Here is a 21837-nt window from a genome sequence, read left to right on the forward strand (position 1 = left end):
GAATACATATATCATAAACAGACATGACAAACACTATATGTTCCGGCCATATCAAAACAGGAGCAGAAAATTCATTATTGGTTGCTCTGAAACTGAGCTAGCCACCAAATTGGGAATAGTGAGGGCAAGGTCGTAGGGAAAGTCAAGGTAAAAACAATAATGCCACAGTTGAATAGTTACCAATAATGTGTATCATTGAAAGAATTTTCATAAAAATACCGTCAATAGTTGCTTTAAATCTTACCTAACCACCAAATAGAGAAAGGTGAGGTCAAAGGAAATCCAAAGTAAAAAAAAAAAATATCGATGCAGTTGAATATATTTCACCAATATGTATCAGCATATAAGGTTTGATTAAAACTATCTTTGAAACTGAGTTAAACGCAAATTATGACGGACGGACAGACGGACGGACGGAAGACAGACATGACAAACACTATGTGCCCCGACAATATTCATGGCAAGACATAAAAGCTTTTGTCACAAGAAATGCATATGATATATGTGAACCCTATCACCCACTATTTAAATGTTAAAAGTAAGGTTAAAGTTTTGACATCTGGGTCATGATCAAACCCAAAGGCCAAGATCACAAGGTCAATGGTCAGGTATGAAATATAAGGCTTTACCATAAGGAATCTTTATTCAAATTATGAAAGCCTTACTTTAAATAGTTCAGGAGACATTTCTTTGAAGTAGGTCAAACTCCCATGTCAAGGTTTAAAACTTTGTTATCAAAGAAAAGATCATGTCACAAGAAATGTGCATATGAAATATGAAAGCATCACTTACTACTCAAAGATTGAGTAAGATTAAAGCTTCAGAGAGACAGGACAAAATATGCTCTCGACTTAAGTCGCAGGGGCATAACAAAACTTGAATCCAAACAACTTATGAACATTTGCATTTGGTTCAGTATGGACCTTCTACATGTACATCTGAAAATAGTTTGTTTTAACAACTGTTTAATTAATTTCCTGTATATTTTCGTATACAACTTTGATCCCCTAGTGTGGTCCCATCCTACACCGGAGACCATGATTTGAACAAACTTGAATCTACTCTTTCTTAGGAAGCCTTCATGTAAATTTGCAATTTTCTCTATCAGTGAGAGAAGATTTTTCACATATATCAGCATATAAAAAGTTGATCCCTGTTGTGGCCTCACCCTACCTCCAGGGACCAGGATTTGAACAAACTTTTATCAGAAAGCTTTCAAGTATATTTCCACTTTTCTCGTCCAATGCGTTTTGAGAGGAAGATTTTCCCTATATATCAGCATGTAAAACTTTCGTCCCTTATTATAGCTCCACCATACCCCCTGGAGGCCATAATTTGAACAAACTTGAATCTGCACTCCGTCTGGAAGATTTCATTTAAATTTCAACTTATCTGGCGCAGTGATTCTTGAGAAGAAATAGCCTCACTCTAATTTTGCCTTATCTTTTTTATCTCCCCTTTCAACTGATCATGGATCATCATTTGAACAAACTAGAAATCCCCCTCACCCAAGGATAATTTGAGTTCAATTTTGGTTAATATTGGCTTAGTGGTTCTGGAGAAGAAGATGAAAATATGAAACGTTTATGCCGACAACAGACGTCAGAAAAAGTTTGAGAAAAGCTCACTTGAACCTTCAGCTCAGGTGAACTAAAATAAATTATATACCAACCACTTTTTCTGCTGCATTGTCCTCTATGAACCTTGACCCATGACCTGGCTTCCCTGGACATTTAACTTGCACCCCTATATGAAAAAGTTTTTGTTCGTTATTATCATATACCATAATTTATATATATTAAAACTTTGCACTATAAGAATCAATTCATTAGAAAAAGCAGCCAATGGGCTTGAATAGTCTCCCGAGTATTGCACAAAAGAAAAATTAAATCAGAAGTGATATATACCAGTGTTTCTTATATAACAAGTCCATCTTTCAATTAATGATATTTTCAAGATTTTTTATCGTCTATAGTGACATTCATTTCTTATACATGTAATATTTCTCTGTGACATATGACCTAAACAAATATTACTTTTTTATACATGACTTTCATCTTGACCAAAATAACCAAACTTCAGTCACAAAACAATTTTCCATGCGAGTAAAAGCATACAGGCTTCAATGCTAAAGAATATTGTCAAGGGGCACAGTCTACTCTTTACAGATACCCCAGCCATGGTTGAAGCAGTGGTCTATCAGTTCTCTAGGGGTATGTTTCCAAGGCACCTGACAAATATACCACTGTGTGCTGGTCCAATGGTGGCAACTTTGTTGCGTTGTGTCTGGGTTTACTGGGTCTGCACATCCGGGTGTTGTATTTCAGTCCAGTTTGGTCGGGGTAGCTGATGGTTGGTGGGATAGGAGTGTTTCCCCTGATAAACTTCTAAGTAATGAACGGGATGGGTTTGTTGCTAGTGGCTTCGCGAGTCCCCATTGGTCGTGGAGTGATGGCTGTGCAGCCCCGGTTCAAGTGACAGCGAACCAGGGACAACCCAGGTACAGACATCGTAAGGGGGCACGAGAGGTTATGTGAGGAGTATGAATTCTTCCATGTGTACAGGGCCCCGAAGTGTGGAAAAGGGTAGGGGAAGTTTAGCTTAATCAGCAGTAACACCTGCGTTGGTAGGCGGGGGGATTTCCTCGAGATGTTTCCAGATCTGCAGAAACGCCTATAATGTGATCCTCCGGCCGAAAAACAATATTAAGACCCGATCGCTTAAACAATAACGAATATATATTATATAATACAAAATAAATGACGAGTACTGACAAAAATCCCCTGGACAGTTAACATGCGACCTTGCCTCTTCAAATTCTGGAGCTAAGATTCCCGCTTCCGGTACATGTAAAAAGAAAGCGGGCTCCATGCCATCCACCCCTATCGTAACTTAGAACATAATTTCACTATAATATAGTTATCGTTACTGGTTTTAGTATAGTTTGATAATTATGAATGGCAACCTTTATGCCTCTTATAAACCTTTCATCTTTTACAATGCTGTCACAAGCACTAGGAACTTCCAACTCCAGGTCCATGAAATTCCTAATCTCAATAGAGGTATCCTTGTCCTGATCTGTAAGATCTTCAAAGTTTGTATCATTTTTCAGGGGTTGGGGGTTGGTTGGTTGGTTGGTCCTTGGCCTCAGGGAATAGATCATACAAAATTCATGTTTCTCTTATTTCATTTAAAGTCAGCATTTCGCAAATTTTATGATCATTATAATGATCTAATTTACCAGTACATGTGAAATGCTGTCTGATATGTTTCATACCAATTGAGACCGTTCTTTGCACACTGATTTAGACTACGGGTTGCTCAATTTGCCTTGTTGATTACAGTGCGTGTGGGCAATCGACAAGGGATGATTACTCCTCCTAGGCACCTGGTCCCAACTCTAGTATACCCAGGGTTCGTGTTTGCCATACTCTTAATTTTGTATTCTTTATGGGAGTTATGAGATTGATCATTGTTCATTATCATCACCTTTTCACCCCATATATATGCCATATACCAGATTTGGTAGAGATGGTCCTCGACTTTAGTATTCGAGAAGAATACATGTATAAAAAGCAGGCTATCCCCTTGCAATTGGTTTTATTTGAATTGAACCCTGGATGCATTTAATATCTGATCCACATATGGATACACATTTTGCACCATCCACATTTTTGTATCCCCATCAACTCCGATATGAGAAGATAAAAAGGGTAATGGCAGTGATATAAAACACTTTTATTTGGTGTGACTTTACGTCTGACCTCATGACCTTTGAGTTTGACCTAATTTGAAATACTTTAACCTAGGCCATAACATAATGTTTAGTGATAAGCAATCTAGGATTCGTCAATGAGATTTGTTTAATACAACATGCATTAAATCATTCACGAAAACCTTATTTTTCACCAAAGCAACTTAACATGGAAAAATAAAGATCGAAGAAATAAAAGTAGATTTAAAAGATGTCGTTTGACTCCACATAAATCATTTCAACAACATACTGTCATAACACACCACGTCTTCATGCTGATTGTGAAGTTCCCCACATATACAAAGACAACTATACAAATATAAATGACTTACACCATCCGCTTCTTTCTCCATTAAACACAGTGAAGGCTTCAGCAGGATTGGCCAAACCTAAACAAAAGAACATTCTATCTAAACACGTGATTACAGGTGGCTCAATAACTCCAAGTTCATAGGACCTTGATAAAACATTGAAAGTTCGAAGGTTAAATCAAATCCGGAAATTAAAGGTCCAACTATTATGGTTTTATAGCATTCGAAGTGATATGTACGACATTTTGGCATCGTTTTGACACGTCTTCATATTTTTAGGTAATTGACTTGATTTCGACAACATGGACCTTTATCTTGCATCGATAAAAAGATGTTTTAATTGATTGTATCTTGTTTAACGTCTCTATCTAGAATTTTTCACTCATATGGAGACATCACCAAGACCGGGGAAGGGCTTCAAATTTAGGCCTATGCTTAGTGCTTACGGCCATTGAGCAGTGAAGGTTCTTTAGCGTGCCACACCTAAGTATGACCGGAATATCTGCTTTTAATGTCATCTCCGAGGACCCGTGACATTCACAACTGATGACGAGCGTTTGGTAATGGAACTGTCACTACCTGTTTTAACGACTTAGGTCTGTCGCGGCCGGGATTTGAATGCGGGGCGAACGTTCCACCTCTAGATCACCGCGGCGGTCATTTTAAAGTTGATGTATTTATTTGTTCGTTCTCATGTTAAGATAGACCTACATGTACATAACAGTGTCACAGTTACTAACTACACAGAGCACAATCATCAGTTACTTTATGTAAAGCACATTTTATAATAACGATGTTTTCCTGCCATGTCTCTAAAGTATATTGTCTCATTATCAACGCAAAACAAGTCGTTTTCACTACGGCTGAATTGTATTTATAACGAAAACAAAACGCAGGTGGAGGGTGAAGTTGACGGTTAACGCTATTTGGTACCGCTTGCAGGGCGGCGACCACGAGTTACCTGCCCCTATACAATGAGTTAATTGCCCCTGTATTTCATCTGTTAAGTTGTACTTAAAATAGGCTAACTCTTGCGCAAAAAAAGATAGAAAATATCAAATATGGGAAAGCGGGACGATAGACCAAACATATCTACGAAGAGACCGTTGGTGCCGGAAATATCTCTGTCTTTAGTAGTGTCCGCGAGGTATATTAATTTATAAAACATGAGATATTAGTACCGTATTGCCCGGGAATCAAAAGATTTTTGCAAGATTGGTAAGTATATTCTATATAGGCTAAACAAGCACAAGGCCAGGGCACGTGGGAAGTCATTCCGCAGCGCAGGAATGACCAAAACTAGCCTACTACGGTACCATTTACAGAAATTACCAAAAAAATGACAAAAATTACCGAGAGAGGAGCTAAAATGATCTCAGTAATACATGACATCTACTATCATATTCACATTAAAAATTTTGGTCCCTCCTTTGACGACTTCAATAATTTTTAATTTCGGTCATATCTTTGGTATTTTCTGTGAACGTTTGTAATTTCGGACATTATATGTAACAATCCTACTATTCATTCCACAATGAAGGCCAGTGGGCCTAGATTTTTAATTTGATACACATATAAACTCAACACTGCGCAAGTTACGTCACGGAATGCAGTATAGGGGAGGAGAAAATATTTTGCTGGACCAGGAGTCAAACCTAGGATCCCTGCATTACTAGTCAGGTGCTCTAACCACTGAGCTATCCAGGTCGATATCCACGGTCTGTGTAGCCCTAACTACTAAATTCCTCCCTTTAATTTGTCTTTGCCGTCGAAGACACACAACCCAAGATTCATTTCACCCCTGGCAGGACAAGAGTAGTCACGGCACCAACTGGTAAAATCTTGCACAGAGGTCCCTAGGTTCAATTCCCGATCCAGCCACAAATTTTCTCCGTGTATGTCTATCTGAGACTGAGTTGGAAAATTACGGTATCTTCATAGTGACAAACTAATGAAAATATTGATCAAATTCGACTGGTCAAGGACTGTTAATATAAATAAATTTGAAACATTGGTCATTGTAATGATTGGTTTCATGTTATACTAAGCTTGTGTTTCAAGACAAGGCTGTCTTTGTTGGTGATGATACTGATGTATATATTTAGAAACAAGTAATGCTTTGATTTTGATTACAGGTGTGGTCTTTAAAAAAATTAATGCATGGCAAGGTTGATAGTGAGACTAATAAATTCTTTCAGCAGAATTCAGCTAGACACACAAAAAAAGACAATCACTACAGCCTTCCAAGAAGATGGACTGCCTCACAATAGTTTCCTTGAGGACTGTCTTGAAATATCCAGAGTTTAAGGTATGCATTTTGTACATCATGAAAATCAGCTTATAGTTTAGCTATTATCTAATTAGAGGGAATTTTCAATAGGGACTGGGTCTTTTCATTTACTGGACTCTTATGTAACAATGACACTGTTCTTCCATCCCTGTTAGATCCACTATAACTTTAAGGAAAATAATTGGATCATCCTGTCCCACCAATATGCACATCTACAAATGAGAATCAAGCATTGCACAAAGTTTCAAGACTATCCGATAAGCCATATAGGAGAAGTGTTCACAAGATTTTGTGGCAGACAGAAAGACGGATGAAGTACAAAAACTATGTCTCCCCCTGGAAGAGGGGAGACATAATTAGAATTTTTTTTAGACAGAAAGGAATGAGATATCTGACACAGATTTTGCTATGAATATATATCATGTTTTGCTGAGTGAAAACATTTTTTTCTTCTCTTTTATTTATGCGTATCTAAGCACAAGGTAATTAATACTTTTCATACTTTCCCAATTTGAACATTTTATGTGTCAATTTTCCCAATTCTACGGACTCTGGACCCAGTTTGAAAATGGTAGGAAAACCCCTGCAAAGACTCAAATATGAAATCATTTTCAATTAGAGGTTAAAACATTTAGTGATGAATTAATTACTGGAATTTATGAGGACTACTGAGACATGTTAAAATGGTGTCATATTTGTCTTCAGATTCAAGAAACGGACTCTATCTGGAAAAGGAAAACAATATCAAAGCTCCTCTGAGAGAAGTTGGCCAAGGAAAGCATTCAGAAGAAAGTGGAGATTCATTGTTTTTACCAGATCCAGCAGATCACAGAAAGCATCTAGTAGGGGAGGTAAATGAAGCATCTTTTACTCCCTATATACAGGGCTTGAAGCTAACTTTTTATGTCACCAGTCCAGCCGGACTGATGGGGTATAATTTCAACCAGTCCGCTGAAAAATTTACTAGTCGAACAGAGTTTTCCAGAAATATTTAAACACATTTCATTAATGTTATTAAAATGAAATTTAGCTCAATATGTCTTAAACAATATTGTAACACTTAAATGTGGGATTTATATTTACAACTCGGATTTGTCTGATAGGTCTACAGATCGAAGCATGCCAAACGTGTAAAGAACAAGGTACGATTGTATACATAAAAAGGCCCAAAAATTTTCTCTCAATAAAATGTGTTTGGAATTAACCTTAATAAGCGTTTTAAGAAAGTAAAATATATGCCAGGTATACTATGTCAACAAAACCAGAATGATATTTCTAATTGGACAGCATTATGACATTTCCTGCCTTTTTATGCCCCCGAGATTGAAGATCGGGGGGCATATTGTTTTTGTCCTGTGTGTCATTCTGTAATTCTGTCATTCTGTCTGAAACTTTAACCTTGCTAATAACTTTTGAACAGTAAGTGATAGAGCTTTGTTATTTCACATGAGTATTCCTTGTGACAAGACCTTTCCGTGGGTACCAACATTTTTGACCATGTGACCTTGGAGTATGACCTACTTTTTGAAAACTTTAACCTTGCTAATAACATTTGAACAATAAGTGATAGAGCTTTGATATTTCACATGAGTGTTCCTTGTGACAAGACCTTTCCGTTGGTATTAAACCTTTTGACCTTGACATTTAACTTACTTTTAATTTTTTTTTTACATTGGTCATAACTTCTAAATGGTAAATATTAGAGCTTTCGTATTATACATGATGATTTCTTTTGACAAGATCTTTCTACTGGTACCAAGATATTTGCCCTTGTGACCTTGACCATCTTTGGAATTGGCCATTATCTGGGGCATTTGTGTTTCACAAACACATCTTGTTTTCAAATAAGCCTGAAAACTGTCAAATGTCATACAGATTATTGCTCAGGAAAAGATGTGCGCATTTGTCGAGCAAAATAAAAATGATATATATTGTGTATTAATTTAAGATGAAAAACATACTTGAATATGAATTTGCTCGACGCATGCACTGTATGTTTTCTGATAAGAAAACCACCTGAATTTGTGGATATTTTCATTGAAAATGGCATTTTTGCAATTTTATGCCAACTTCTAGTTCACGTCATATGACACAAATCATTTTGCTGATCAAACTGAGCAGATTTTGGGTTTGCTAATCCATTCCTTATTTGAATGCCAGGGTTTGAGCTCCAAGTGAAATCATCGATATTTTGGGCCAAATTACTTTAGAAACTGTACCTACTTCTTTCATAAGTATATTTTCCAAAATGATGCTTTAGAAAATTAACTCATCTGACTGACTAAAACAAATGTCAGTCAGTCAGCCAGACTTTTAACCAGTCACGGAGTGACAGGCATACATTAATTTTGAGCCCTGTATATATTGCCAGACAAGTAGTCCAATCAGATTATAAACTTTAACTGAAAAATTTACAAGCCCATTCATAAATTAGAGACCGGTGGCAGTGCAGTGTTTCTCACCAATGCTACAATCCCTAAAATTATGCTATGTCAGTAATTCCCAAATGTCACAGGCATCAAACTTTCAATATATACATAAATGAAAATTGTAAAACTTAAATTCTGTTGGCAAAGTTCAGCAAGAGAGGCATACATTTTGTTTCAAATCCCCTTATATAATTACATGTATTCATTTAGAATGTTTTCTTAGTTTCCAGGATTAAGCCAGCCAGTAGATGAGACTATTATATCAAAAATACATTTACTTGTACACGAGGGCACACAAAGCGTTGATGAAACAAAAAGACATTTCCGTCTGTTTGTAAAGGATACTATTTCACCAGGGAACACCATCTCAGAATTTAACAGATGCTTTTACCCCGCCAATAAGGATGTAAGAAATCACATTTACAGGGCACTGAGATTTTGCCAGTAAGTTCTAAATTTTTAGGTCACCTGAATTCATTCAGGTGACCTATTGCTATCTGTTTTTGTCCGTCGTCGTTCGTCGTGCGTTAACATTTGAACATTTTCAGCTTCTTCTCTGAAACCCCTGAACCAATTTCAACCAATTTTGGCATATAGCATCTGTGGGTGGAGGGGAACAAAAATTGTGAAATTCGTGGTCCCTGCCCCCTGGGGCCTGAGGGGTGGGGCAAAAACCATCAAAATGAGTGTAATTTTAAAAAATCTTCGTCTTTACTCCTGGACATCAAGAAGCCAAACTGTGGGCATAATTATAATGAGCGTTGAGCCCTCTACCAAAAATGTGAAATTCATGGCCCCTGGGGCAGGGCTTCTTGTGTTAGGGTGGGGCTCTATTGGTCATATAGTGAAAGTGTAGAAATTCTTTGAAAATCTTCTTCTCTGTCTCTGGGTATTAAGTAGACAAACTAATAGCATGGTAATGATGAGCAAGGATGCCTCTTTGTACCCCATGCAACAAGTTGTGGGGGGGTATACTGGAATCGGGTTGTCCGTCCGTCCGTCTATAGACGCAATGGTTTCCGGGCTCTAAAGCATTATCCTTTCCACCTACCGTCACCATATCATATATATGGACTACCCATGGGATGAAGATGTTCCCTATCGATTTTGGGGTCAAAAGGTCAAAGGTCAAGCGCACTGGACATTGAAGTAGCAATATGGTTTCCGGGCTCTAAAGCGTTATCCTTTCCACCTACAATCACCATATCATATATATGGACTACCCATGGGATGAAGATGATCCCTATCGATTTTGGGGTCAAAAGGTCAAAGGTCATGCGCACTGGACATCGAAGTAGCAACACTCAGAAAAGAGGTAGTTTATACCTATTACCAACACCCTTTGGGAGATTGGGGTAAGCGGGGGATATTCTTAGTGAGCATTGCTCACAGTACCTCTTGTTAAAAATTGTGAAATTCATGGCCCCTAGATCAGGGGTTCTGTTGCTAGGGTGGGGCTCTATAAGTCATATAGTGAAAATGCATTATTTCTTTGAAAATCTTCTGTGTCCTTGGGTATTAAGTAGACAAACCAATAGTATGGTTATGATGAGCAAGGATGCCTCTTTCAAAATTGTGAAATTCATGGCCCCTGGGTCAGGGTTTCTGGTATTAGGGTGGGGCCCTATTGATCATATAGTGAAAATGCATTTTATTTCTTTGAAAATCTTCTCCTCTGCTGCTGGGTATTAAGTAGACAAACTAATAGTATGATAATGATGATCAAGGATGCTTCTTTCAAAACTGAAATTTATGGTCCCTGGGTAAGGGGATCTGGTGCAAAGGCGGGGCTGACCACATAGCTATTAAATGTTTCTTCCATCCAAAAGTAAAATTCTTATATTTAAACACAAACCTAATTCAAACATTGGAAGGTTGTTACATGATACTCAGGTGACCTATAAGGCCCCTGGGCCTCTTGTTTTTTTCTCAGGCTCAAATGTGCTTTTCTGATCAAAATTTGTTAGTTGTCTGTCGTCGGCATAAACTTTTCACATTTTCATCTTCTTCTCCAGAACCACTGAGCCAATTTCAACCAAAACTTGGCACAAAGGGGAGATAATCACAAAATTAGGGTGGGGTCATTTAAAAATCTTCTCAAGAAGCACTGGGCCAGAGGACCTGAAATTATCATTAAAGATTCCTGACCTAGTGCAGATTCAAGTTTGTAGCTCACCTGAGCTGAAAGCTCAAGTGAGCTTTTCTGATAATTTTTTGTCCGTCGTCTGTCTGTCTGTCCGTCTGTCTGTCCGTCCGTCTGTCTGTTAAACTTTTCACATTTTCGACTTCTTCTCCAGAACCACTGGGCCAATTTCAACCAAACATGGCCAAAAGCATCCTTGGGTGAAGGGCTTTCAAGTTTGTTCAAATGAAGGGCCATGTCCCTTTCAAAGGGAAGATAATCATAAAAATGAAAAAATAGGGTGGGGTCATTTAAAAATCTTCTTCTCAAGAACCACTGGGCCAGAAGAGCTGAAATTTACCTGAAAGCTTCCTGACGTAGTGCAGATTCAAGTTTGTTCAAATCATGGCCCCTGGGGAGTAGGATGGGGCCACAAGTGGGGGGGGGGGTCAAAGTTTTACATACAAATATAGGAGAAAGCTTTAAAAATCTTCTTCTCAAGAACCATTGGGCCAAAGAAATTGACATTTACATGAAAGCTTTCTGACATAGTGTAGATTCAAGTATGCAAAGGGTAGTTTGGGCCATAATAGGGACTAAGGTTTTACATGGAAATATATATGGAAAGTCTTCAGATATGGGCCAAAGTGACTCAGGTGAGCGATGTGGCCCATGGGCCTGTTGTTACAAATCATGACCCCTGGGGGTAGGATGGGGTCACAATAGAGACCAAAGTTTTACATGCGAATATATAGTGAAAATCTTTAGAACTGGACCAGGGTGACTCAGGTGAGCGATGTGGCCCATGAGCCTCTTTGTTAACCTATATCTTTTATTTGTGTGAAGATATTCAAACATTAAGAACAGACATATATATATATAAATCTTTTTTTCTTTCATTTTTTCATCCAGGGTAGTTTAGAACTGTGTGCATTGGTTTTGGAAGAATTTGGACTGTTTAGGCTAAAATCCATTATGTAAGTTCATCTTTGTGGTGCACAAATTCCATATGATCATTTCAAATAGTCAACATTGCTTCTATTTTCAATCTGAAATTCTACATGTATTTTGTTTGAGAGATGAAAACAATCCTCGAAACATTATCACCGTTATCTTTAATTTTCCATCATACTTGTGTCAAAGAGTTGAACTTTCTTTACCAGTAATTTTATATTGACTTCGCATTGTGTGATATATAAAGTTTTTATGATTTTATTTTCTGTCTAAGATATTCAATATTTAAAGGAAAAAGATAATGGTAGGAGATGGTAGGATAAATTCTAATTATTCAGAGAAACTTGATAAATACTGTGTTTGAACTTATATACTCGATAACACAATAGAAGAATGCAATTTACTAGTTAAACTTTGATAGGATACTAAATTTAGGATGAGCCAATAAGATTATGTCTTGTTTTTCATGTTACAGGATTGGACAGAATATGAACACACACATCCAATACTTCAAAGATATTATGTTTGTGGAGGCAGAGATTTTGATTGCATCCACTGTTTAGAATACATCCTTAAGGGAAGCAGACTGCCGCCTTTACCCAATGATATAATGATTAATCATAACTATATCTGTTTTGTACCAAATAGAAAGAGCATTGATTCAGGTCATTTTCAAATCCACTGGCATACATTGTACTATACATGCAACCTTTTCAAACTTTACATTTAAGATTTTGTAAAGGAAATATCTTAATGTTTCACATGTTTACCTTTCACTGTGCTATGTAATTCATTATACCTGCCATTATTCCAGTCTTCCTGAACATAATTTGTTTTCTGCAATTTCATTGGCCAAGAGGCTTAATCCTGGGTTATCAGATTGAGCATTTATATTTAGTATCCCATTGATTTTGTCAGCACTATATAAGGAGCTGACTCAGATTTACTCACTCTGCTAGGTTAAAGAACTCTAAGGTTTGTACTTTTCACATGAATTTCATGTTCGCCTCTTATCTTTTACATAGAGTAGGAAATGAACATAACATTGAGTTAAGGAACAATTTAGATTTTACATTATAATATGTAAATACCTTAGCAGAGTCAATTTACTTGGTTCAGGGTAGTATCAGATATTACTTTTTCAGAGTTTAAGTGTTTAGGCTATCTCAATGTTTCTATAGTTAGCCTTGTCCTATGTTACTTTTAGATGTATGGAAGCCTTTTAGTGTTATAACACTATATTTATGCCCCCATTCAAAGAAGAGGGGCATATTGGTTTGCACCTGTTGGTCGGTCGGTAGACCACATGTTGTCCGCTTAATATCTTAAGAACCATTCACTTGATCGTAACATATTTCATATGTGGGTTGGTTATGAAAAGAAGAGGACCCCAATTGTTTTTCAGGTCGAAATGTCAAGGGTCAATCTACTCTGGACATAGGAAGACACTGCCTGCTCAATATCTTGAGAACCCTTTGCTTGACAGACATCAAACTTGGTACACTGGTACATCTCAAGGAGTAGATTTGAGGTCACATGGTCAGAAGTCAAGGGGTAAACTGGACATAGTAATATATTGTCTCTTATGTTTTAAGAATTATTTGCTTGATTGACACCAAACCTGGTACAGCATAAGGAGTAGATGACCCCTATTGATTTTTAGGTCACTTGGTCAATCCACTCCTGACATAGGAAGATATTGTTTGCTCAATATTTCGAATTGATGATACTACTATCAATCAAATTATGCATGTGTATAACCCTTTTCAATTTTGCACCATGGGGGCTTATATGTTTTACAAACACCTCATGTTTTATAGTTTGTGAAAGCTTGTTAGGGTCATAACTTTAGATTTTCTTATTATGGTACTTGCCCGTCAGAGACTGGACATATTATGGTATGGTGTTGTCTGTCCGGACCTTGTAAGATGGGATACAGACTGAACCGTAAGCTCCAGAATCTTACAACTTGGTACATTTGATCACCATAAAAGGAAGATGCTTATTGTTTTTTAAGGTCAAGGTTGTAGGTTCACTTAATAGGAAAACCTTGTTTGAGAAAATTACAGATTCTTGAACTGAGTATTTTGAGGAAACATTACATAGAAAGTACATGATTTGTCAAATTTCTCCCAATATTCAACTGAGAACCTTATTCTGCAGAGTATTTGTATGGGTATGGAAAATGTGTATGTGGTTATGATTTTGATTTTTGTTTAATTTTTTTTTTGTTGAAAATTACAGGTTTAACCGAGTCAGTTTTTGAGGAAATATACATGTATTAAATAAATGACGGCTTGACCTTTTAACTCATCTCACAGTTTTGAAGCTAGGGTCTTTGTAAATAACTTCTTTGGTGTTTTAGAATATTTACAGATTGTTGATCATGATCAATTTTGGGGAAATATTTTCCGCAGAGCTCTAGTTGTCTATCTACCGGCCTCCTGTCACTTTTAAGTTTAGGAGCTTTTATTCATGGAAAGAAAGTATGTGACAGCCTGATGATGGCTGATACTATTTAAAGCCTTTTTATACGCCCGTCTTAAGACGTTCCATATTATGGTATGGCGTTCATGTCCGTCCGTCTGTTAGCTTTTTCGTGTCCGACCCGTAACTTAAATACTACAAGGCCTAAAATCATCAAACTTTGTCTGTAGATACATCTTGGGTAGAAGGTGTGTCGCACATTAAAACCAGGTCACTGTGACTTTTCATTAAGAAGATATGGCCATATATGGCAAAAACTTGTCCGGCTCATAACTTGAAAACTATTAGACCTAGAATCACCAAAATTGGTCAACTAATGCATCTTAGGTAGAAGGTGTGTCGCATCCTACTTTAAGGTCACTGTGACATTTAATTAAGGTGATATAAAAAAAATGTTTTAATGGGTACAATCTATACTGTTAACAATATGTGACGGGCGTATCATGTGCCGTGACGTTGCACTTTATTCTAGAAATGGCATCAGAAAAACACCCTATGTAACCTTTTCTGCTTGTACTCATTTATTTTTATTGGAAAACTTATTACTTGTTATCAGCTACTCTAAAACAATATTGACTAGTGCTATAATAAATTTGTAAACTTTACAAGTGTTTTCATTTCAAACGAGGTGTTGAACAAGTTGTTGAACATCATCTGGGATTCACAACCAAACAGGTACAACATGGAAACAGTGTGTTCCATGATTTCTGTAGTGTAACAAGTCCAGCTGATCCCAAGTACACTGTACTATTGACAACGATTGTTTTTGATAAGCACAATAGAAGTTCTACTTTGGGAGAAGCTATAATTATTTTAGTCCTAGCATACACTGCTTCCTGTTAGAGTTAGGGTGCTGTATAACTTGGTACCTCTTTGAGATAAAATGCTTTATCATCAAATCATAAAGCATCTTCCCTCTAACAGATACCAGATTATAAAGCACCCTCCCTCTAACAGGTACCAACTTATAAGGCACTCTCCCTCTAACAGGTACCAGATTATAAAGTACACTACCTCTAACAGGTACCAACTTATAAAGCACCCTCACTCTAACAGGTACCAACTTATAAAGCAGCCTCCCTCTAACAGGTACCAGATTCTATAAAGTACCCTCCCTCTAACAGGTACCAACTTACAAAGCACACTTCCTCCAACATGTACCAGATTATAAAATATCCTCCATTTATAATCTGGTACCTGTTAGAGGGAGGTTGCCTTATAATCTGGTACCTGCTAGAGGGAGAGTGCTTTATTAGTTGGTACCTGTTAGAGGGAGAGTGCTTTATAATCTGGTACCTGTTAGAGGGAGAGTGCTTTATAATCTGGTACCTGTTAGAGGGAGAGTGCTTTATAAGTTGGTACCTGTTAGAGGGAGGTTGCCTTATAAGTTGGTACCTGTTAGAGGGAGAGTGCTTTATAATCTGGTACCTGTTAGAGGGAGAGTGCTTTATAAGTTGGTACCTGTTACAGGGAGGTTGCCTTATAAGTTGGTACCTGTTAGAGGGAGAGTGTCTTATAAGTTGGTACCTGTTAGAGGGAGAGTGCTTTATAATCTGGTACCTGTTAGAGGGAGAGTACTTTATAAGTTGGTACCTGTTACAGGGAGGTTGCCTTATAAGTTGGTACCTGTTAGAGGGAGAGTGTCTTATAAGTTGGTACCTGTTAGAGGGAGAGTGCTTTATAATCTGGTACCTGTTAGAGGGAGAGTACTTTATAATCTGGTACCTGTTAGAGGGAGAGTGCTTTATTAGTTGGTACCTGTTAGAGGGAGAGTGCTTTATAAGTTGGTACCTGTTAGAGGGAGAGTGTCTTATAAGTTGGTACCTGTTAGAGGGAGAGTGCTTTATAATCTGGTACCTGTTAGAGGGAGAGTGCTTTATAAGTTGGTACCTGTTACAGGGAGGTTGCCTTATAAGTTGGTACCTGTTAGAGGGAGAGTGTCTTATAAGTTGGTACGTGTTAGAGGGAGAGTGTCTTATAAGTTGGTACGTGTTAGAGGGAGAGTGCTTTATAAGTTGGTACCTGTTACAGGGAGGTTGACTTATAAGTTGGTACCTGTTAGAGGGAGAGTGTCTTATAAGTTGGTACGTGTTAGAGGGAGAGTGCTTTATAATCTGGTACCTGTTAGAGGGAGAGTGCTTTATTAGTTGGTACCTGTTAGAGGGAGAGTGCTTTATAATCTGGTACCTGTTAGAGGGAGAGTGCTTTATAATCTGGTACCTGTTAGAGGGAAAGTGCTTTATAAGTTGGTACCTGTTACAGGGAGGTTGCCTTCTAAGTTGGTACCTGTTAGAGGGAGAGTGCCTTCTAAGTTGGTACCTGTTAGAGGGAGAGTGCTTTATTAGTTGGTACCTGTTAGAGGAAGAGTGCTTTATTATTTGGTACCTGTTAGAGGAAGAGTGCTTTATAATCTGGTACCTGTTAGAGGGAAAGTGCTTTATAAGTTGGTACCTGTTACAGGGAGGTTGCCTTCTAAGTTGGTACCTGTTAGAGGGAGAGTGCTTTATTAGTTGGTACCTGTTAGAGGAAGAGTGCTTTATTATTTGGTACCTGTTAGAGGAAGAGTGCTTTATAAGTTGGTAGCTGTTACAGGGAGAGTGTTTATTAGTTGGTACGTGTTAGAGGGAGAGTGCTTTATTAGTTGGTACCTGTTAGAGGGAGGTTGCCTTATAAGTTGGTACCTGTTAGAGGGAGAGTGCTTTATTATTTGGTACCTGTTAGAGGGAGAGTGCTTTATAATCTGGTACCTGTTACAGGGAGGTTGCCTTATAAGTTGGTACCTGTTAGAGGAAGAGTGCTTTATAAGTTGGTAGCTGTTACAGGGAGAGTGTTTATTAGTTGGTACGTGTTAGAGGGAGAGTGCTTTATAATCTGGTACCTGTTAGAGGGAGAGTGTTTATTAGTTGGTACCTGTTAGAGGGAGAGTGCTTTATAATCTGGTACCAGTTAGAGAGTGCTTTATAATCTGGTACCTGTTAGAGGGAAGGTGCTTTAAGTTGGTACCCATAGTGTGTTACAACATAGACCATAGCATATCTTGCGCATCTGACAAATTAAACGTTATAAACTACTATCATCAGTTAACTGAAAATTAGAAAGTTCAATACATTGATAAAATAGAAGTTCTGTACAGTTTTAGTTTCAATTAAAATAACTAGTACGAATAAATAACACTACTGTTATTATAGACAATGAAGTACAGAAGACATCAGGAATTAATTGAAAAGTGGAGTATATAATATGTATCGGTACTGCATGTCTGAAAGTGCGCAAGATTTAAAAACAAAATCGATTGCTTTTAGATAGTCAGTATCATAGGCGTAGCTTGGTTTATAATATTACCGAGGCAGGGGGTCTGGGGGGCTGTGCCCCCCAGAAGCTATCGACATTTTACCAACGTAAAAGGTTTTTTTTTTTTGGTTTTTTTTTTTTTACCGAGGCAGCTGCCTCGGTTGCCGCAATGGAAGCTACGCCACTGAATCTTGACATTTATGGTCATAAACTGGTGATTATACAATGTTTGTGACTTCCATCTCTTACTTCTGGGAAAGTTGGAAAAACGTCATTATATTTTGCTGCTATTTTCTTGTGTATAAAGATCTACGTGACGCAGATTCTTGTGCATAGAAAATCGTCTTACTTAATGAGGACTTGTTCTTAAACCTCGGGTTGTCTTTTACAAAAAATATCATTTTACATGTATTCATTTCATTTACGAAATGACACTACCCCGTTCTTAATGACAGTTATGATGTTCTAATAAATATTTCACAATTTCCTACAAATTTGAAATAATCACCATTGCATTTCTGAAATCAAAGTCGCCGCCCTGAAATTTTACCGCCCATATGATATGTAGAGGCTAGACAATCAAGACAACTGCATTTGTCCAAATTCTGTGGTCTTTGTTTGAAGAACAGGGATATCAGTTTTCAAACAACAAATATGTAAAAGTCTTGATATCCTCTATGGAAAATAACATTTCAAGTTGATTTAAAGTGTACACATTGTTAATTGTAATTAAGCGTATTTCATATCAATGTGCTGTCACAACATTCCGTGAAATTATGAATACTACGACGTTCTAATGGTGTATCAAGATTTTAAAATATTCTGCCCGAAATTTGTACATCAATGATTTAGAAATATCAGTCTAATACTTTGGGGAGGGTGTGATGCTAATACATCCATTATAACACACGGTACCTAATATGCATTAAAAAAAATTATATGTTTATGCATAGAATTACCATTTTTCTCAATTCACTGCAACAGTGTATCATTCTTGTTAACAATGTAGATTATTAATATTTGTCAGGGTTTTTTGATACTTGCTTATGTAATATATGTCTCTTGATTTAGACGCGGGTTGTGTCGAAAATCTGAGTTTTAAATAATCAACAGTGTTGTGCTTCTCATTTTTAGAACCGAGTGATTTGAATATGATTGAAAGTATTCATGTTTCCTACGTAATTGATAATAAATATACATGTGTTTGCCAACCACAATGGAGCTCCAACAGGACCTATTTTACCTAATATTGGTCTATCAAGAAATAAGTATAAAAGAATTGACACACGACGATTATTCGTACGAATCATTGTGAATTATAAATTGGCACGAGGGATAACTCGTACCTACATAAGATGAGATAACTCGTGGTCGTCACCCTGTAAGCGGTACCAGATAGCCTCGACCGAAGTTGACCGATAAAACAATTAACTATCCACCCCACACTGAAATACAGGCTATGTGTAACCTATGTAGTAGTTTCCCCATATACATGTAATATTGTTCGTTATGTGCAGATACCCAGCACCCGAGTCTCATTATGACCACGCCCATCTGGTATCTGAACATAATCAACAATATTATATGGGGTAAGTGACTTGTACCTTAGTTTACTATTATTCATTACATTTTATTATAGCTTTCGGGAGCGCAGTCGCATGTTTACAATATATGGTGCCAATTTCTTTTTTGTCTTTGCATTACACTTTGTACACCATATATTTCTATTAAAATGACTTTTCTATCACCAAAAAATGCCAGGGTATGAACATTAATTTTTTTAAAAACCCTTTTTAAATTTATATAAATGTTTGGACTTTTGGTTTTGATACTTTTATTTTACTCATTTTCCTACTTCTAGTACCGGTATTTGCTTCAAAGAATTGAAATTAGATACAATTAAAATTCTAAGAACTCAAATTTGTGCATTTTTCTGTTTAAAAATTTAGCAACATATTTAATTGATGATGGTAGTTACTCTTTTAAAAATCCTATTTGATATTCTTCATTGTATTACATATTTTGACTAAATTGACTGAAAAACATTTACATGTATATACAATAAATTAAAAAAAAAAAACAAATCGGTGACACAAAAGTAAAAAAAATTAAGAATTGTATGGTGCGAAACCATTACAGAAACACGACATGGTCTAATTGACCGCCGCTGTTCACTCTGTCCGCAAAACAAGTTTATCTCTCGAACGCGTTCTTTTATAAAATCTTGAGAAATGATAACCGTATTTTTACTGACACGTGTTTCTCGACTTGTTTGCACACATGGAGGAGAATATGGAAATAGAAAGTCTTTGGAACGAAACCATCGACGATATTATCTTCTCTCAAGCTTCAAATGAGATTGAGTGCGAATATTTATTTGATGAACTTCGTCTGAGTCAGTTATCTGTGTTTGATATGTGCAATTTTGATCTGGAGGAACTTCATATAGTGGACAGTGATTTTTTTTCGAGTTTGTGGGCGGGATTTGAAGAAAAGTGTGGGTTATGTACAGATAACCCACACTTTTAACAAAAGAGAACACGCCAAACTATGGTACAAGTAGACAAATTGAATAACACGAATTTTGAAGAAAAAATTGTGCCGTTGTTTTGTGTTATAGCGCAATAGACGTCAAATAATATTTTGCATGTGATGTTTGAAATGTTTCCTTGTAAATTTATATATTATTATATAATTTATTTTCTCTACAACTACATTTTCCCACTGTTTTGATACAATGAACAGTCTAATCAAAATCATCATGGTTCATCTATACAAATGTCCCGTATTTTACAAAAGAACTTTTGACTATGGTCAAAATTATAGCAGTTGACTAATTCATTAAATTATAAAAGAAACAATTTGGAATCAAATTTAAAACACCACAAGAGTAACAACAATTTTAGTCGAAGTTCTGGTGTAAAATGGGATGGTCCTCCTACACGTATATTTACCTTCATCCAAAGCAAAGCCAACATTCAGTTTCTTGAATTCCTCATGTTGAACAAACTTGGCCATTCCTAATTTGCCTCCAATTTCCTCATCTATAAAAAGATTAAGAGCATGTCTTTCATCTTTATGTAAACTTGTTTGTACTTTCATATCATATTGATGAGGAGCATAATACTGCAGTTTGATTTATCTTATTTTCACTCAAACCAAAAACCATGAAATAATGCAGCCATGATAAATGTATCGAAAAAGGAATGTACTTAATTTGAGTGAGTGTTAAAATGGAATTAGGTCAAGAAACCATGAAAGCAATCAATATGAACTGTTCAATCTGATATACAGAACTGCTTTCTGAAAACATTGCCCCCATCATTGATGAAGATGCCAAAGTTAGCGTAAAAAATGAGATCTCATTGGATATACTAAATAGTAAAACTGAAATAATTGTTCCCATAGCCCGTCAAATAGGACTGAATTCCCTGTATCAAGAAGGTTAACTTGAAATAACGTATTATCGATATTACACACCTGGCATCCATGTGATGTGAACCGTCCGGAGGAAGTTTGCTCTGTTCTCCTTCTTTAACTTCCTGATAGCTTCAATATACCTGTAAGGAACGCACAATTCATCATAAGATTAGTTATTCACCATTTCTACATAGAACATTTTGCATTATCTGATAGTTGATACATTTTGAAGAAAGAATTGTAGTCAATTTCAAATAATCTTTCACATGAAAAATCTTATAAAGAGCACTAAACATGTGGTCAGGGAGAAATGTACTACTTTTCAGGCTAAACTACATTTTGGATAACATTTTATTCCAGAAATTTTCCGTATCATTGAGTTGTCTCGAAACTTAAACAAGATTCTCATGAATAATTTTCTATACATACACAAAGAAAGGACTGGATGACTGCAAAAATTGTCTCACTAATAAATCCGATAAGGCAAACTTCCGGCAACGAATTCTTGCAATATACATACAATTAATTTATTCTCAATAGTTTTTATGTAGAAATGGCATTTGTCCTGTTATAATTATCAGAGGCATGGTTGTAAACATGTAGTGTATCAGTGAAGGGCTCTCAGATGAAATGATACAGATTTTAGTGATACGTACTGGATACCAACGCTTTTCATGTCCTACAAAGAAAAGAAAAATGAATGAAAACATGCAACAGGCTATATACAACATACACATGTTAGAGAGAAAGATGAGAGGATTGACACGGGTTTTGAAATG

At 36.7% G+C, this 21837-nt stretch overlaps 1 protein-coding gene and 1 long non-coding RNA gene across 5 annotated transcripts in view; one reads left to right on the plus strand and one right to left on the minus strand.

The window, feature by feature from the left end:
* The window catches only part of LOC130048340 (aminoacylase-1-like), a 44799-nt gene that overhangs the window by 11864 nt on the left and 11098 nt on the right, over nucleotides 1–21837 (minus strand). The window contains exons 5-10 of one of the 2 annotated variants that reach the window (XM_056144937.1): nucleotides 21715–21737; nucleotides 21488–21562; nucleotides 21119–21198; nucleotides 20593–20682; nucleotides 4087–4143; nucleotides 1673–1746 (exon numbers count right to left, since the gene is read on the minus strand). In XM_056144937.1, coding sequence (XP_056000912.1) covers nucleotides 1673–1746; nucleotides 4087–4143; nucleotides 20593–20682; nucleotides 21119–21198; nucleotides 21488–21562; nucleotides 21715–21737 — 399 coding nt within the window. The remainder of the gene's footprint in view (nucleotides 1–1672; nucleotides 1747–4086; nucleotides 4144–20592; nucleotides 20683–21118; nucleotides 21199–21487; nucleotides 21563–21714; nucleotides 21738–21837) is intronic. The other variant, XM_056144938.1, reaches the window with a different exon arrangement.
* LOC130048343 (uncharacterized) lies at nucleotides 4986–14955 on the plus strand. Of its 3 annotated transcripts, none has more exons than XR_008797170.1 (7): nucleotides 4986–5283; nucleotides 6264–6373; nucleotides 7061–7206; nucleotides 7459–7497; nucleotides 9008–9228; nucleotides 11819–11883; nucleotides 12336–14955. It is a non-coding gene; the product is annotated as an uncharacterized LOC130048343 (long non-coding RNA). The 3 variants fall into 3 exon arrangements; XR_008797172.1 differs by having other exon boundaries at nucleotides 6267–6373; XR_008797171.1 differs by lacking the exon at nucleotides 7459–7497.

Source organism: Ostrea edulis, chromosome 7, assembly GCF_947568905.1.
Source record: "Ostrea edulis chromosome 7, xbOstEdul1.1, whole genome shotgun sequence".
Taxonomy (NCBI): Eukaryota; Metazoa; Mollusca; class Bivalvia; order Ostreida; family Ostreidae; genus Ostrea; species Ostrea edulis.